General features: G+C 39.7%; 1 protein-coding gene across 1 annotated transcript; it reads right to left on the bottom strand.

Annotated features, from left to right (window-relative positions):
* Positions 1-4,809: 4,809 nt before the first annotated feature.
* ASAH1 (N-acylsphingosine amidohydrolase 1) lies at positions 4,810-15,487 on the bottom strand. The gene is made up of 13 exons (XM_080344236.1): positions 15,442-15,487; positions 15,167-15,257; positions 13,868-13,954; positions 12,808-12,886; positions 11,839-11,913; positions 10,922-10,967; positions 9,348-9,492; positions 8,112-8,166; positions 7,824-7,905; positions 7,143-7,274; positions 6,793-6,916; positions 6,197-6,253; positions 4,810-5,549 (listed from the first exon to the last, which is right to left on the bottom strand). The coding sequence occupies exons 1-13, from the start codon at positions 15,462-15,464 to the stop codon at positions 5,460-5,462; spliced, it is 1,086 nt and encodes a 361-aa protein (XP_080200362.1). The 5' UTR covers positions 15,465-15,487; the 3' UTR covers positions 4,810-5,459.
* Positions 15,488-15,710: the final 223 nt, after the last annotated feature.

Genomic DNA, 15,710 nt, shown 5'->3' with positions numbered 1-15,710 from the left:
TTCTGGACACTTCACAGCTTTAGTATACATTTAATGTAATTTATCCTGCTTCTAAATCTAAAGAATGGTTGCCTGGGATAATATGTTTTTTTGATTTCAATATTCTTTCTTAGAGAATTGGGTTAGATCTACTGCCTCTCAGCATAATTTGAAAAAAAATGTGGTAACAGGACTTATTAGCCACATAAATTGCTGGGAATGGGGAGGCACATTTTGGTTGGGGTTTCAGATGACAGCAAAGGAATGCTTCATTTGGGGAGTCATGTAGAAGAGTGTACTGCAGTTGCTAGATCTTCATAGCCTGCCATTCTCAGCTGTCTTCCTGTTCTGTTTTACTTCTCTTTCCTCTGACATCTCCTGACACTGGCTTCTGCTTCTCTCGTCCAGTGGGTTTTTTGGGGTGTGTTTTTATTTTTTCACCTTTTTTTTTTGTTTGTTTTTCTTTCTGTTTTTCCCTCTCTGTCCAGTCACTTCTGCTCCTCTCCCAGCTGGTCCATGCAGAAGGCCTACCTTCTGCAGCTGGATGTGGCCATCTTAAGAGAACTGTGTCCAGCTCTCAGGAGATGGTGCATATACACCTCTTGAAGGGATGCAGATGTAGCATTTTCGGGAACTAAACTGATGCAAATTATATGTAACTACTGAAAGGTTTAAATACTGATGTAATTCAGATGGTGGGTGTAGCCTGAGAAAATGCTGTGTCTAATCCCAACACCTCCAGGTACCTGAATTGAAGTACAGCCTTAAAACTTGCTACAACTCAACAATGATTTTTTTCTTTTTTTTTTTTTTTTTTTACTATAGCCAGAAAACAATGTTTTTGTTTATCTTTCTCAATGAGATGAACCATTTTCACTAATATAAAGAGGGAAAACTCTAGGGATGATTTTTTTTTTTCTACATTGGGTGTCTGCCTAATAGAGAAAGCTTAGCAAGATTAAAGACAAGGCTAATAGCGGAAAACTTTAAGCAAAGCTTATGACTGAAGTTACCTTAAATACAGAATACCTGAGAGAGGTAGCCTTGCTACTGAGGTTCTTCTGTCACTCATGCATAACCCTGGAGCTGGGAGAATGAACTTTGCAAAACAAATTAGATTGAGGAAGGTTGTCCTATATACAACTAACATAATTCAGAGCTGATTCACTGTCGATCATAAAGTGTCCTGAGTACAGTGCTTCTCAGTATGTAAACAGACTAACTCCTTTATAATTATTGTCCTCTCTTCCAAGTAACAGAGTGTGGGAGCAAACTGAGCTATGAAAGACCTTTAAAATCTTTGATACTGCAAGTTATGATGCTCTGAAAAAGTGGCAGGTAACAACTGCATAGTCTGCTTGCTTCTTGATTTGGCCAGCTGGTATGTTGTGTTTCCAGACTCTTTTAACAGTCAAAAGCAACTTCTCGTAAAAATGCATAAATATCTGGAGATTTCTTTCCAAGGCAAGTTGTGGTTTCTGCCACTGCTTTGACTAAGCATTATTCTTTCTGGCTCATCTTGTTCCTCTGATGCAGAGGATGAGACATTTTGCTGCCCAGAGAGCTTGGCTATGCCTTTCTCACCAACACTTCTGGGCCTCAGAAAGCAGAAGAGAGTCCAGCTGATGATCCGTGGCCTAAGCAGGTCATTTGCTGTTGCCACTAAGGTGAAATCCAAGCTTTTGAGCTTACTGTTCATCTCTTTCTCCTTCTACCTGCAGCCTGAAGAGCTGGCTGTGTGAACGTGGGACAGGTGTTTGTGCAGGAGGAGTGTTTTGTTGCGAGCTGTGGTGCCTGCCTTAAGATCTCAACTGTTAGTCCACAGGCCATCATGCCTACTTGCTCCAGCTCAAGCCTTATTTACTTTTGCTGCTTTTCCTGCAGGTACCTTGCAGGACACCTGTGGGTGCTGCTATGGAGTTTTGCTCCTAAGCGAAGCAGCCTTAACATATAACAACTGACTGTAATGCAAACTCAGTTGCACGTGCATCCCCAAACCACTGCTTGATTTTGGTAGAATCCATTCCTTTCCTGGGTTTTCCTGTCGTCACTTTGCTGTTTGACACAGGAGATGCCATCCTTGCTGTGGGGCTTCACCGCACAGGCTTCTTAAATTATAGAGGTGATAAATTTTCTCGGCAAACTGACATGTCTTGCATTTTAACAGCAGCGCCCAAACAAATGCTTTGTCGTTCCTGCAACGCCTTATTTAATCACATTTGGAATAAACTGGATTAACTCTTTCTATTTAGATTAACAGTAAAAATCTGCTGGAAGCTAAAATGATGAGGCTGTTCTTCATAGAACTAGACTATGCAGTAATAATAAAAATGTTTGTCTTGTCCTTTACATAAATAATTTTTTTTTCAACCAACCATTTTGATGATTTTTCACAACAGAACCAGGAAAGCTACGTACATCTCTTTGTTAAACTTAAAAGAGAAAATACATATGATTGCTTACTGACCTGGAGAGAAAACAAACCAAATTAAAAGAACCTCTCAGTGTTTGTGAGGTGCCTCAACTATGTGTACAGCAAATGAACATGGAGAAACAACCGCATTTTCTTTCTTTGTAATTAATTGCATATTGATAAATTATATCCCAAAGTTACAAGCAGTTGTACACATTACTTTAGTGAACTGATCTTAGCTTCCATTACAATGCCTATGGCAGCAGAAGCAGGGGGTGGGGTGGGGGGGGTGAGGGGCAGAAAACTGATGATAAAACCAGATGCCTCCATCAGTAACAAGACCAAATTAAACTCTTTGTCAGACTTGAGAAAACCTTCAGAACAAGCGCTTTCAGAGCTTACAGATGAAGGTTAAATCAATATGCAATTAATTACATTCATCACTTTTTCTATATTAAGGCAGACACAGTAAGACATAGTTGTTGTGGTTTTTTGTTTTTAAACAGCTTTGTTTATTTCTGCCAATAACAGGCACAGGCATTCAGGCTCTGGACAGAATTCCATGGGATTTAGCTGTGCTTTTGCAATTGTAAAGGAATTTCCAGTGTGGAAATGTGGATTGCCTTGCACAAGTGACATACTGAAAGCTCATTAGTTAATGACTGTAAATAGTCTACACTGCCTTGCTTCACATACGCTAAAGTGGGACAGGAGTAACCAAGCAAGTAAACTTCCTACTTATTTTTAAATGACAAAGTAATTTGATTATGGCTGTTATGCAACTAATTCCAAATAAACCTGCACAACCCCCCACCAGATCAAGGTGCAAATTCGGCAGTGTATGATGTGCCCTTCATGGTACAGACTGTAACATTTGTCTTGGTTTAACAGTTTGATATAAATCAAACGTCCCAGAAGCTGCATTTCACACTATATCTGCATTCTTCCCCAATCTAAATCACACTGCTCTGTTGATTTTGGTTTACATAGGTTCAATATTCACAACTGAGATTAAAAATGGACTCCAGTAGCACAGTCATGATAACATGCTGCTTCTTCCATACTTCAGTTAAAAAAAATATCATGTGTAACTAGACTAGTCCTTTTTTTTCATGTCAGTTCAAATAGCGGGATACTGATTTCTGTGTGCTCTCAATGTGTCTGTGCTTTGCACACCTTTCAATTGCTCCTTGCTGTGCTACTACAGGCACAGTTCTAAGGCCCAGAATATCATTTGCTTCAACCAGAAGCCGTGTTTCGTTGTCAGCTGCTGAAGTTATTGGGCAAATAGCCTTCCTTTTGTCCCTGCTTCTTCCAGTGTTGAGGCAGGAAGAGCCTCTAATACAGAGTTTGCTGTAAGCTGGTAACCTAGTTACTGAAACAAGGGATGATTAAAGATCATTCTTTAATATTTTAAAAAAGGAAACAACACTAAATAAAACTTAGCCAGTTGTATTTGAATGAAAATAGACTCTGCATCTCAGATTTATGGGTAATAACTTGTTTTCTCTTCTGTAGACTTCTTAGTGTTAAATTTGCAATTATTTAAACAAACAAACCCACCCCAAAAAAAACAAAATAAAACCACTTCATAGCAGCCTTTACTGTTTGCAACAGAAAACCACAGTGTCCTCTATTCTGCATGTCCTGGACATCAAGAATCCTGTTGTGACTGGATGCCACAAATGTGCAGGTTTTAGTTAGGTGTCCTTATCCCATAACATCTCTGCAGACAACAAAGAGACAGGAAACACTTCCCTTACACCAGTGGCAACTTTAAGTTCACAGCTCAGTGGGAATAAGCACAGCTTCTCCTTCCCAGGGTGGTTAAGATAACAAGTGCACCACCACATATACCAGCCCCTAAGCCTACTCTGCAGTGCCTCCTCTTTGAATGCTGTAAAACACAAGAGCTGGGACTGGAAATCAGTTTCAGCAATACAGACAGCGACACAGGTAACATTGCTGCCTTCTACATCATCTGCTTCCTAGGACATTAGGGTGCCTATCCTTCTATTTCTAAAGGACCCTTACTTTCTTAATTTGAATTCCAGCTAAAGCCTGACTTGGCTTCCCTCCCCCACTTCTCCAAAACCAACTAGCTAACCAAAATCCTCCCAAACAACCCAACCACTATTAGTAGCTGGCTAATTCCTGTTACAGTAATAGCTTTAAGTGTCAGTTTAAGAAAGAAATCAGTTTTCAGACACTGTTAAAATCAGCCTATTTATTTGGAAGTGCATGGCCTTTCTGCTATGTTATGTGTAATGTGCATGGTGACTTCCACTGACATACGCCATCAGTGCATGCGTAATTCAGTCAAAGAAAGTAGTTCTTAAGAATATTTTTTGTATTAGTATTTATTTATTTGAGACAACAGAATAATCTGTATTTAAAAAAAAATGTTAACAGGCCAAGAATGAGCTTCAGCAAAAGATCTATATATAATTTTTTGGCTCAGATCTTGTTTTTGATATTTCCCCAAGAACTTACTTCTGTCACTAGATATGACACTTGGTAGGTTATTCTATAACAGGGCATCTTAGACATATCCTGATGTTGGACCAGAACAGTAGCAGTCCATCTGAAGTGCTAAGGAAAGAAAAACAGAACTGTACTGTCACAGGGGCCTTCCAATACCCAATTCTTTTTCATGCTTGGTAGGTGCAATTTTAACTTGCATGTGCTCTAGAAGTATTTTAACCTAAAAAACCCCCCAACGAAACAACAAAATACAACAAACCCATGAACCAACAACACACCAAACCAAGAATACTGCAAGGACTGAAGAGATCTAGAGCTAACTGCTGAACTCGTGGCAGAAATGGCTGAAATCAAACCAGACATAATTAGTACACATTTCTTGTCAGCAGAACTGCTGATCAGAAAGCAAGAAAGTCCAGTGTGAGAAAGGGTCCTCCGTTGTTAGAAGCTCATTGCCATTTCTATATAGCCATTAGATTTCTGAAGAAAAGAGTTAGACTAAGGAATCTTTTTTCCAGAAGTATCTTTTCTTGGAGGACCTCCAATTCAGACAAGCAGCTTCCAACACAGGAGAGGTGCAGGACTACCACGGGCTGCAGGGATCTGGGCATTCCCGCAGGTATGTCTCTGTGTGACCATTATCCACCTCCATCAGCGTTGTGCACACAGTCAGCTAACGAGAAGGTGGAAGACAGAAAAAAAAGAGAGCCTCATTACAGCAGTTAGTGAAAAACTGTCTCTGATACTAGCTGAAGAATTCAACTAAAATGAGCATTTATCTTATTTAGTCAACAACATGCAAATATGAGTAGCTTGTGTCTGCAGCCAAGAATGCTGCCTCTGCTCAATACAGTAACTAGATTTTAACATTCAAAACCTCTTCTCACCCCAGTTCAGGCTAAAACATCTTCTGTTGCAAGAAGGATGTACCTGTAGCAAGGCTAAACCATGAGGTATAACAACTTGTTTCATGCTGCTTATAAAGGCATATATCACAAGTTAATTCAGGTGAGAAGTGTCCTTGAGATGTCTGTAGTGTAAATGCTGCCTCAAACCAGAGCCAGCTACGAGTAAAGGGATAAGGCTACTTGAAGTTTTCAAGCTGTAGGGCCTTTGGAAAACAGCTATTGTTTTTGTTGTTATTGCTGGAAAGCAATTACATTTTACTTTTACAAAGTAACACGGTATTTGTTTTGGTTTTACATGCATCTTTACACCTAAAAAATACCCTTGAATGTACCACTGTGACCTCCTCCTTAGATGTACAGTAGTTAGTGGTCTGTCCCCACTCTAACCTTTCTGCAAAAACAGAAGCATTACCTTATTCAGGACAGGCTTTGTCGAAAGAACATCATAAATTGCTGGTGAGGAGATGTTCTGAAAGAAAATAATACATTGATGTTAATGGACATTAACCTGTTGGTATAAATGCTGAGAACTGTTAACTTTTTAGCGCTAAGATAATAAGATAAAGCTTTAAGAGTACATGATACCCATACATCTTAAGATGGGAAGAACATGGGTTGCAGAAACTTGAAGAGACCAGATCTCAGTACAGCATGGGACACTTGAGTGTCAGAGTTTGCGGCCTGACAGTGTGTGTTTGAATTTCACTGGTGATAAAAACAGCCCAGGAAACACTGAAAATATCTCTCAAAGTATCTCCAGGTTTAAGCCCCTGCACATGCAGCCACAGAAAACACCCGCAGGAAACCCACCTAGGTGAAGAGAAAGCCTGAAACTAAAAAACATTTGTGTAAAGAGCCAGCTGGTACGTTACTACCCAGAAGCACAGACAAATGGTCAAAAAAAGCGTAAGCCACTTGTGTCATTACAGCTGAGCTTGCAAATTCCCTGTCAGGCCTGTGCTGTAACTGTTTCAAAACAGCAAGGTGAGGTATTTGGAGGATGTTTACCTCTTGCATTGTCTGGTTCAGGCATTTCATTGCAGGTGTTCTGCGATTATCCAAGACTAGCGGAGGCTTCCAGCGATCATAATTTGTTTCTATCACGTACCATGTGCCTTTCTTGATATCAAGGCTGGAAAAGAGGTATATATTTGTGTTTTGCTTCTCTAAGTATATAGTAAGTACATACATAGAATACACAGCAGGACTTTTTTTAGGCTTGCTGTGATACTTTTTAACAATGCTAAAGAAATGGAGTTCTTGCACAACAGAAGTCAGAAAGAACACAGGACACCATTACTGGTGGAACCCGTCCTTGTCTGGAAGGCCAAGCTGGGTGCCAGGTCAAGCATACTCACTCCCAGATGTCCAGAGTAGCTGTCCTGGAACGAGTTATCACACACCCTTCTCCAGAATTTTTTCCACCCAGTATAAAATAAGCTGGAGCCAGCAGTCTTGTGTTTGCCAGTTTGTCTTTTGCATCCTGGTAACTGCAGATAACAAATTAGTGTTGGAATATTAAACGCTGTAAAAGGTTCAAGTACTGAAGAATGAGTTTCACAGACCCAGGAAAAGTTTGGGTAGTTACACCTTTCTTCCCTATTCATGCACATGTGAGGACATCGTATCACACTGAAGGAATACATTTAAGCAAAGCTCCTCCACTCACTTTGTACTTGAAGTATGGTTGTTGGGAGGTCCTCTTTGCACTTTTTCTACATTTAAAACAAGAATAACATGCCGTAGTCTTATATTCCACCTAATTAACTTACTGCATGAGAGTTTTGTTTCTGTTTCTTCCTAGAATATACTACTGCCTGTTGGATGTGTTTTGAAGCAAAATGCTTTTACACATTCAGATACCAACAAGTTCATTAGGAAAAAAAAAATGATAAATCAATTTAAGCAGTTTTAAGGAGAGAAGTATTTAATGTTAAGGCTTCTAGGAAGATAACCTGTATCATCAGATACAAAGTGTTCATTACCATTGGAAGCAAAGGAAATTAAAGCAGCAGAGTATTTTTGGGGGCGGGGAATACCTTGTAGCATTTTCTAATACTGTTCTCGTAAGAAAGCCCATCCACATACCATCTCTTCTACCAAGAAACCATTCGAAGATTCCTGCAAAATATCACTGGTTACAATAATTTGTTTTCAGATGGTTCACTCATGCTATGCAAACTTTCACAGCCTTTAAAATGAACTGTGTTTTATCTTACTCATCTGGCATCTTTTTGCCATTTGTGTGCCTGTTCATTAAGGTAACTGGTAGGCCCAAGGTCTGGAAGACTAGTACAGAAATAATGGAAGAAATGAGCATTACTCACCAATATAACCACCATCAAGACTGAAACGCTCATTCATTGTCAGAGTGAACAAGTCCTGAAAAGCATTAAACAAGTCAAGCTTCATCCATTGCCAGCCCATTAATACCAGTAATAAACAAGAGGCAGCATTGCAATGCACATGCCAATTGAGCTTCTTGTTCATTAAACTCTTCCTGTTTGTGTAATGGTCTGTAAGATCAAGCCCATACAGAGAAGAAACTAATTTATCAAGGCCTGAGTAAGTGGAAATGATAATTCATTGTTTTCTGACCAGGCACAGCAATCCAGCAAACCAGGCTTTTATGCTAATGGGGCCATTTTTCTTTTGGTCCTTGTTGCACCACTGAATTACCAGTTTTCCTTTCCCTGATGTATGTAAACTTCTGCTCAGACCTTGCAATACTATCCTAGTTTGAAGGCAGATTTTTAAGTCCCAGTGCTAAGCACACCCTGATGCGTTATTGCTGTTCACATGGGCATGCAGCTGTACACAATTCAATCCATGCTGACAATGTGCAAATCAAATGTAAATCCCAGTCTTCTCCAACTAGTGTTCCTTTCACAGGAAAGTGGAATTCACCTATTCTGGATCATTTTCAGAATGGACTCTTCCCAATTTATTTGACCAGAAGTCAAAAATAAACACAGGGATTTATGCCAGAAATGCTCTACTATGAAAAGGGCCACCTATAATAGAGGATAAAGGCAAAGCCTTTAGCAGTTGTGGTAAGCTGGAGACCCAGCCATAGTTCTGTACTGCTGGTTTTTAAGACATAGATAAAACCCAGATTTCAGGTACCTATTAAAAAAACAAACAAAAACAACCCCACAACAATCTTGCAATGTATGAGTCCTTTTCCAAAAAGGACTGGAGAAAGAATAACCCAAGTGTACCATTTCACCTCTGGGATGACAGCAGTATCTGTTTGCTGGCAAGAAACTCCAACCACTTGAGCTATTTGTATTCCCTCCTGTTCGTATTCAGAATTCAGCATTGTTTTCAGGAATTGTCCAAACATAAATATTTTATTTAAGAAATCTCCTCTAACAAGGAAGAGTGCAGCATTGTCTTCTTTTACCTTTCTTCCAATAGCTATACTGTGCACCAGAACAATGAAGAGATCACTTACTAAAAACCATCCCAAGACAGAGGATGAAGGCAGGAAAATTTACATCTTAAAAGTAAAGTCTGAAGCATTATTAACAAATAGACAAGGCCCCCCTCCCCATACTTACTGGTTTGACTCCAGACACCATGCCTATGTATCCTGCAAAATTTGTAGACCTGAATACCGTTTTGTTGTTTCTCTGGAAGTCCAGGTTTACCACTATGGGCTTCAGTTCCTGAGTTACAGTCCAGGAATTATTTTTAACATCCCACCTGCAGAAGACAGTACAGCATTTGAAACCTCCCTCCCTCAGCAGCTTCTAAAACTCACAGCACTCAGATTTCCTGTGTGTGATGCCCATCCTCTGATCTTACTCATGTCAACCAACACCACTGCTCAGTAGTTACCTGAACAGCACAAGCGAGGGACAATGAGGAAATCTAAGCACAGTCAGTGGAAAGCACCAAGTTTTGTTCAAAGCAAGAGCACAAACACCACTCAATATTAAACAGCACCACCATTGCAGCCGGTTTGTTTCGAACACACATCCTTGTCCTATTGCCGCTGGCAAATGGAGGCTGCTACAGGTACTGCCTGTGACACAAACCCACCGTATCCTGAAAGCTTTCCTAGCTTGTAGAGCAGAATGAGCTGGTTCCCTCAAATTCTTTCTTTTCAAAGGGACAAAACACACCACATACTATAGGATTTGCTCTACACAAAGGGTAGTCCCAATTTTAGTTAGGATAAGCCAGAACAGCCTGTAGACAAGACGGTGCTAAGAACACTTAGCCAGTCACTCAATTCTATGGAAACAATCCAGGTTCTAGGAAGAGCTTTGAAAAGTTGCCTTCATTTTCAGGAAGCATGTTCCCAGTATTCCTGACAAGTGTGAGAAGTTCAACACAAGCCAAAACAAGGGACAGGTGCGAGTCACAGTTGACAGCACTTGAGGTTTTGATAGGCAGGTAAGAATTTTAACAAAGGTGAATATTTAAATTCCACCTGGGGACTTACAGTTGTCTGGATGAGTGACATTACAAAGCACACTGGGATAATTAAAGGAAACACTGAACTACCTGATCACGTGGTACAACATGAGAACTAAAAGATAATCCAGTGCTGGGCAACAAACTACAGAGTCTGTATCCAAACAAATGATAATGTTAGATCACTGGAACAGAAATCACTGGCTTCTGTGCAGAAATGGTGAATGATGGGAAGGGGCGGTAGAGCACAGTACAGTAACTAGGGGGTAATATGGGAAAAAAAGCAAACACAAAATCAAGCCCCAAACCAATCCACATTTCACTGCATTCACTAAAACTGATGCTGCTGTCCCACCGTGTAAAGAACAAGATATACCGCACCTCAGAGATAAGGTGATGTAGGTCCTTCCTTGGTTCAAAACAGTTTTATCTAGAGCTGAGAAAACACTAAATAACACTGAACTCAACTGTTTTACGAAGTCATTCCCAACATGCTTGGAGCAGTTTGACCAAGATCAGCGGAACAACTCTTTTGTTTGTTTTAGCCTTCTTGCACAACATGAAATGCAGAATTACTTGTCACAGGCTTACAAACATCCAGCTCTTCATTTGGAATCAAGGAATGCATAGAGAAATTTCAAGTTCAGCTAGGTTTTGATTTGCGTTTAACAAATAAATTAAAAACTAAAAATGCACAAGTTTAAGTATTTACCCGAGAAAGAGTCCAAAATCCAAGTTTCTGGCATGGTACAGCTTCCCTGCATGACAATAAGTAAATACATAAATAAATACCATTTTCTAAAGAAAGAGACATAAATTTCAGCTTAGAAAAACAGGAAATGAGTAAGTAGGAAAAATACCTGGGAAAGTAAGCAGGGAAAATACAACTGTCTAGTTGCCCTTTTATAAGCGCAGAAAAGTGGTGGGGTTTTTTGGATCAGAGAATTTTTTTGCCATAATTGAAACAAAGTAATCTTGTAAACTACTGTCCATCTCCGCCTCAGATGCTTTCCACATTATGTTATTGCAATGGTAATACCTTGAGCTTTCTCAAAAAGTGAGACATTTGTAATCTCCCTTGAGAATCCCTCAGAAACTTCCTAAGCTGGTACAGACAAGGGCTGCAACACTGAGTGAGAGAATGAGAGTCTCTTTTCTTAAAGCAGACTGTCCACTTTCTCTAGGGCCATACATATGCAATGGCCAGAAACTAGATGCAAAATGGATTGCACTAGAATCCCCCAGGGCACTGAGAAAGTATCAGGTGTCTGGCTGGTGTTACTTTCCCCTAGAAAAACAAATGCTACCTATTAAAACAACAAACAAAACCAACCCAAGTGACAAAACCCCAAAGGAACCAACCAAAAAAACCCAAACAAAACAACAAACTCCCTCCCAACAAAACCAAAACTCGACCATCTTTCAAAGTATTTTTCTTTTTTTCCCCCCAATCTAAGACACCTGTGATCTCTTATTCCCTTCTCAAGGAATATGTTTTTGTTATCATTGTTTTTAGTCTCTTCTACTAGACATTCTTACCTGCAGTTGAGAAGGACTATGTTTGTATAATTGAGGTGGACTTTCCCCTACACGACAGAAAACCGTTAACAGCATTCTGGGTTGCATTACCTGTTTTATCTTCCGCCACTATTGATGTACATACAGTAAAAATTTCATAAAAGATGTTAAAAATAACAATTTCCCCTAGAACAAAAAGAAACAAAGTTTAATAGTTTTAAACTGTTGCCACAAACTGAAAAAAAATTTTAGAAAAAAAATCATACTGCAAAGTTCAGTATTCTATAATATTTATTTCAAGAATTTCTGTTTAAATCTCATTTGATCTTTGAAATGATCAGTTCAGCAAAATCAAGAGCTTCCTGAAAGACAAACAGAAGGATAAGAATCCCTTGGCCTTCTGCCAGAAAGCTGACAGTCATTGTTACCTGCTCCTCTGGAAACTTCAAAACAAGCTAGAAAATTCACTTTCAAGAACAAAGCTGCTATAGGTACCACTATCCCCATACCAGAGCTGCTGACCAGCACTAGTTGTACTGCTCCTGTACGAGGGAAGATGTGGGAGCAGGTCTATGGACCTTCTCTGTCTCAGTTCTGGAAGAATCCAGTGTCTGCTTCTGACCTGGAATGGCATTTGCCTGCAGGAGGTGTGGAAGGAAGGCAGGATGTGGCAAGGGTCACAAGGGAAAGCAAGCCCAGCATTCAACTGAGCCTTCCCTCTTGGCATGTCAGCAGCAGACACAGCTGAGTGGGCAACCAAGGACAATCAAGGATTTCCCCACACTTCGGTGTAGAGGAGCTGAGACTCGCCCCAGCTCCCAGAAGTCCAGACTGAGAAGCTACAGCTCTACAGAAAGTCCCAGCCTGATGAGAGGTGTGTGTGATTTATTGCCACGCTCCTCTAAATTCTGTTTTCATTCAGTGTGAGGTGCAATTTATTGCTTATCTACCTAATTATCAATTTATTTGTTAAAGTCACAGATGACTACAACTATACTGAGGCCTGGTACACATATTAATTTCAAACAAGTCTGGATTCCTAGTTTTCCACTACATTAATAAAGTGTTTGTAACTATTACCCAAAGGAATCCCAGATGAATTTGCAATCCCCTGGAGTTCTTCACTGAAAGGATAAGGAAGTGTGGTGGTCAGATGAGCCTGAAAGGAAAAGTTTTGTATGTTGTTTGTGTAAGTTAATGCTATTTTGTTACTTAAAACAAACCTCTCCCCAATAGGGTTCATGCTTCTCACAACTATTAAATTGAGTATTTCATTCCCCTGCAGCCTGCAGAACTTGAGGATGTTTGTAGAGTACTTGGACAACAAGCACATACTCAGGAAAAGTAAAAACTATTACTTATCAAAATATTGACATGTGAGCAATGGAGATTAGCACAGTATCTTAATTATCGTCAGGAGCGACAGACAGAACCGAGTGAAGTAGGACTCTCTCATGTTAAGAGCTTAACTGGAACTGAGCTTGACGTCAGTGTGTAAGGGAATCCCCACCTTTCACCCATTGGTTTGACTACTTGTCTGTGCCACCTTCATGTCAGCCCCACTCATGTACACAGGGATATGACTGAAGCGTGGCCAGTGTGATCTACAGCTGCTGAAAATGAAGAAGACGGGCAGATTCTAGCACTACACAGTTTTTCCCTGTCCTAATTCTATGCCAAAGCCTGGTTCAGTCAGAACCTAATCATTTTTTAAGGTGAGGCCTGGTCAAAGTTGCCCCTGTAATCAGACATTTACTACAGTTTTCAAAACCTGATTTTATTCTATTGCTTAAAAGCAGTTGGACATGTTTGCCATTTCAGTGAAGTGTTTTGCTACAGCGACTAAGTAGCATAAATATCCAGCATGACTAACCCAAACTTGGAAAGATCTTAGAAAAAAAATAGAGGAGGAAGAGACACATGCATTTTAGGTTTGATGGTTCAGACCAATTCAGAGTATGCAAGAACGCAAAAGTTCACCAAGAAGGCAAAATTCCAGAGCAGCTCTTTAAAACAGCACTTTTGTTCTGGAAGTGGAGGAATGATCACTTGTAAAGTTCTTAATTGTCAAATTTAGTAGCATTCTAATTCTGGTAGTTAGAGCATACAGTAGTAAAATAATTAAGCTTAAAATACTTACTATTTTTTTATCCACTATGTCAACAATTTTGCCACTGGGGAAGAAGGTATTTGCTATATCTTTAATATTCTGGACCACAGTCTTCAGCTAAAAAGAACAAGGGATTTCATTGAATAGAATATCTTCAGCATAAGAATTGCTAGAATGCTAACAGAACTCCCTCACATACTTTTCAAAAACACATTTTGCTGAAAACGATACTTATTTAAAGAAAGCGCTAAACATGGTGTTCTTGGTGAGAAAGACACTCCCAACTCCCCATTAGAATCACTCTTCAATCTTTATTCAGATAACTTTCTAGATTAGTTCCAACATGTCCCTCTACCAGAGAAAACTAATTACAGAAAAAAGCCATCCTCACCTTCTGCTCCTTTGATCACATTTTAATAGTCTATGCTCTTCTGTCTCTAAAAATGTTAATTAAAAGCTCTTTGCTTAAGCACTGATGTCCTTCAAGCTGAAAAGACTCAGTAAATTTTTTATAAAAGTACATGCTTTGCATTTGTGACATGTGAATGGTCACAAACAGGAGTTCCAATCTGTGATCTAACTCTAAAGTACACGAGAGATAAAACCTCTCAGAATCTCATGTGCAACCTGAAGCTTCCAACACCCACTGGTTTAAAGGAGACTTTTAAAATAAATAGTGTGGCGTAAGTAGAATTTTCCTGGCTTGCAGAGGTGAAAGGTCAAAGTCAAGAGGGGTACAGCAAAAATCCCTGGCCTTTTTGAGAAATCAAGCATTACTGAACTGAATTTTCAGCAACCTTCAGAAGAACACCTATTCCAAGTAGTTTGAAATAGGCTTGAGTATTTTAAACATTATTTCTGCCGTGTAAACACCAGTCAGGAAGTTCTTAACTCTCCCCTCCCCATTGCATCGTCTCACGCGCTGCTCCAAAAGCAGCAGGGATGTGCAGAGGAGAAGGGACACTGCCTCACTTTCACTGTCCTGAGGCTGCCCCCTTGGTGTTCTCCTCCCCTTTCAGTCTGTATTACCTCATGACTAAAGAGCTTTCAGAAATGAAAGCCCGCTTTATGCCGCACTGTTTTTCATTCCTCTGCACCCCAAATACCAGTGTCCCCACGCTTGATGCTGTCAGCTCAAGTGTTGAACAGAAAAAAGTTTTACTCAAGCAATTACTTCAGTCTAGAATCATATTTAAAAAGTCAACTAGAAATATTGTCCCTTCCAGAGAATTTTAGCACAGGTATTCTGTTCCAAACCATTTTTTCAAAATAAAAGGCCACATTAGTTTTATACCTGCCAAGCTTCAGCACAAGCTCTGCATTTCATACCTCTGTCTTTTTGTCATGCATCAGGTTATCCCATCTTTTGCTGGGAGGTAAATCAAGATTTATGACATATGTGGGTATATTCCCTTTGAACCTGAAAGAGAAGTACCAGCATTCAAATTTAAAGGCAGCTTTGAAAAAAACAGGTGATTTCCACCTCAAAACAGCATTTTCTAGATCTGCAACAGGAACAAGTTAACAACAAACAAAAACCTGTTCAGACTTGACAATCCCTACTTTTCTGTAATTTGTTAAACAAGCTGAATCAGATTACTTACGTTGGTCCTGAAGGAGGGTACATTTTACTCCTGCACTCTTCTCCATACTGTAAAGACAGTGAAACATCACTATTTAGCTTCTTTGTTAAAACACTTCATTATTCTAGCAGACTTAGTTTTGAATTAAACCTTTAGGACTATAGTCAGCTAATTCAACTCATGACAATTTGACAAAGGAAAATAAAGTCTTGGGACTTTGTAAAGGGTGCAGAGGAGAATACAAGATGCAGGGGACAAACAGCAGCTTCCCCGTGCTGTCTGACAGACTT

Source organism: Nesoenas mayeri (assembly GCF_963082525.1).
Source record: "Nesoenas mayeri genome assembly, chromosome: 4".
Taxonomy (NCBI): domain Eukaryota; kingdom Metazoa; phylum Chordata; class Aves; order Columbiformes; family Columbidae; genus Nesoenas; species Nesoenas mayeri.
Note: the sequence above shows the minus strand (reverse complement) of the source record. Positions and strands in the feature narration are given on the sequence as shown.

Bases quoted from the DNA above. Each gene is read 5' to 3' on its own strand.
- ASAH1 (XM_080344236.1), bottom strand. From the start codon at position 15,464: ATGTACCCTCCTTCAGGACCAAC. The intron at 15,258-15,441 runs GTAAGTAATCTG...CTTCTCTTTCAG, and splicing joins TACCCTCCTTCAGGACCAAC to GTTCAAAGGGAATATACCCA. The intron at 11,914-12,807 runs GTAATAGTTACA...TTTTTGTTCTAG, and splicing joins TTCATCTGGGATTCCTTTGG to GGGAAATTGTTATTTTTAAC.